This window comes from Clarias gariepinus, chromosome 17 (genome assembly GCF_024256425.1).
Source record: "Clarias gariepinus isolate MV-2021 ecotype Netherlands chromosome 17, CGAR_prim_01v2, whole genome shotgun sequence".
NCBI lineage: Eukaryota > Metazoa > Chordata > Actinopteri > Siluriformes > Clariidae > Clarias > Clarias gariepinus.
In genome coordinates, this window is record NC_071116.1 from 30,320,001 (window position 1) to 30,322,500 (window position 2,500).

Below are 2,500 nucleotides of genomic sequence, written 5' to 3' on the forward strand. Positions count from 1 at the left end.
TCCAGATTCTAGAATACTGACAGCACTCAGAGTGATGCAGCAAACTGTAGCAGCAAATCTGGCAACCAGTCGCTTTAATAATGCAGGAGGAATTAGGAATTAGGCAAGAGAGAGCGACTACGAGTGCTTCAACAGCTCATAAACACAGAACCTGGACTCGGGCTGTACAAAGCCATCAGTCACGACAACAGCTGTAATAACCACCGCGCTCCAAAAACCTCTGGGTTCTTTTTCTTACACACACACACACACACACACACAGACGTCTACCTGATCAGAGATCAGTGGGGAACTGATTTTTGGGTTGTTTGTCTTACGCAGACGTCTACAGCAGGACCTGATCACAGATCAGCAGAGAACCGAAGATCGTGTTTGTCAGAGTGGAGCGATGTGACCATTTTATCGATATCGTGAATAATGATATCAATGATTGTGAGTTATCACAGATAATCTGATCTCTTCTACCGCAGTGTGTCATTGTTTTAATGAAGAGATAAAGACACCCCCTAGCTGAAACAAAGCTTTGACAACCGGATGAGTAAATTATCTAAAAAAAGATTCATAATCCATATTCCTGAGCTGAGAGAGAGAGAGAGAGAGAGAGAGAGAGAGATGGAAACTCACATCGGTGTTGCACGACCTGTAGCGCTTCCTCTCCCCAAGACAGTACTTCCCTCCTCCGGATGGCCTGCAAAAAAAATCAGAAAGAAAAAAAAACAGAGTGATTAAGAACCTACAGCAAGTCAGAGAACCTTTAGAACAGAACTGAAGAACGTGAAATTTAGAAGAAAACACACATTCCTGAGAACAACAGGAAGTTTCTGCACTGCGTTTGTGTGTCAGATATACACCGGATCAAACAGAGTACTCCTTATCTTTGAGAACCCAGACGGATGGACGGAACCCACACAGGTAGACGGATCACCTCACTAACAGCACAACGACCAGAGCGATCTTTCAACTTCTTGACCAGACAAATCCAGCTGGAAGGAGATAAGATCTCGTTGGAGATGGAGATGGATGGCCGTCAGGATGCTGCTCCAGGCACGGAATAAAAGCCTTCCACCAGCATCTCTCCTGGGGCGAACCGAGAACAGTCAGGCTCGAGCGCTCCAGATTTTATTACAGCTGAAAAGTGGGTTAGCAGACCGCGCAGGTCTGGACCGCTGCTATTTGTGGGGTTATGTTGCTCCTTCACGGTACATCAACAACAACTACTGTTTCTGAACCGCTGACCTTCTAACCCCGCCGCTGCTCGGCTCCAGATCCGGACGGGTCATGTGGAAAAGTTTACACCCCTTATTAGCGTGGTCTTAATTCAAGAGGGATGAAAGCAGCGTGTGCAGAGGGGAAACAGAGACCGAGGGGAAACAGAGACCGAGGGGAAACAGAGACCGAGGGGACTTTAAAGCGGAGCGGAGTGTAAGAGATAAAGTTCTGCTGTGATCAGGACAGAACCCACCGAGATGCTGTTCAGCTCACTGCACACGTTCTGTCTTTAGAGCTGCTGATCACTGGATGTTTTTTGTCTTTTCACACCACATCTAGAGACAGTTAGGGTGAAAATACCATGCAGATGATAGAGCCAAAAATATGTGCACCCCTGACTGTCACACCCAAATGAAGTTCTTCAGCACACACTTGTAAAAAATGTCTCCGTGGTAAGCTGCTGTAGCATGACGGTTCCCCTTCAGTAAAACCCTTCAGCATGACAGCAATCCTGTGAGATCCACAAAGCCAGCTTCATGAAGACACGTGTGTTGGAGTGGAAGATCTCGAGTTTCCTGCAAAGATCAACCATCAGCTTTGGAATAACTATAAAATATGTGAATGTGTGTGCGTGCGTGTGTGTAAACACAAATCCCCCAAGCCGTGCTCCAACATGTAGTGTACAGCCTTTACAGCGCAGAAGAGTGGAGTGCTGAGACAGATTGAGAAGAGGTTCTCTGTGCCTGGATGATACTAGCAGATGCATTTCTGACGGGCTCGTTAGTGGATCCGAGGACCTCACTGCCTGTTTATGCTAAAGTACTGCTGTTTGTCGAACATCAAAAGTGCGCAGATGATTTGAGACGAAGCATCAGATTCCACTCAAGGATGACGCTGATGGAGCCGAAGGACTGAGAAACGAGGCCATGTTCTCGGAAAAGTCACGGTACAGTTACGGCGAGTAATGAGGTTAGCCCTGGTGTCGTGCATGAGGAGCTCATTTAGGAATATCGCGTGGCACGAAAGTCGGTCACCTTCAGACAGAAACCGTACATCAGCACACACACTCATGTGTTCCGCCCTGTTTATGTGCATAAAGACTAGCACTTCCTCCACAGACGCTCCGTCCATGACTTACAGTAAATTGTAAGAAGGTTAGATACGGAAAAACTCGATTAAACGCACATGAGGGCGATTTTCCAGACTGTCTCCGCTGAGCTGAAGCGATTTCAGAGCGTCTCATGTGACTAATCTGACATCTCGAGCAGGTTTGGTTTTTAGATCCACGGAG

The 2,500-nt window shown here is 47.0% G+C and overlaps 1 protein-coding gene across 1 annotated transcript in view; it reads right to left on the minus strand.

The window, feature by feature from the left end:
- Positions 1-2,500, minus strand: part of adamts6 (ADAM metallopeptidase with thrombospondin type 1 motif, 6) — a 63,731-nt gene that overhangs the window by 25,866 nt on the left and 35,365 nt on the right. Inside the window, exon 13 of the mRNA XM_053515516.1 lies at positions 625-688. Coding sequence (XP_053371491.1) covers positions 625-688 — 64 coding nt within the window. The remainder of the gene's footprint in view (positions 1-624; positions 689-2,500) is intronic.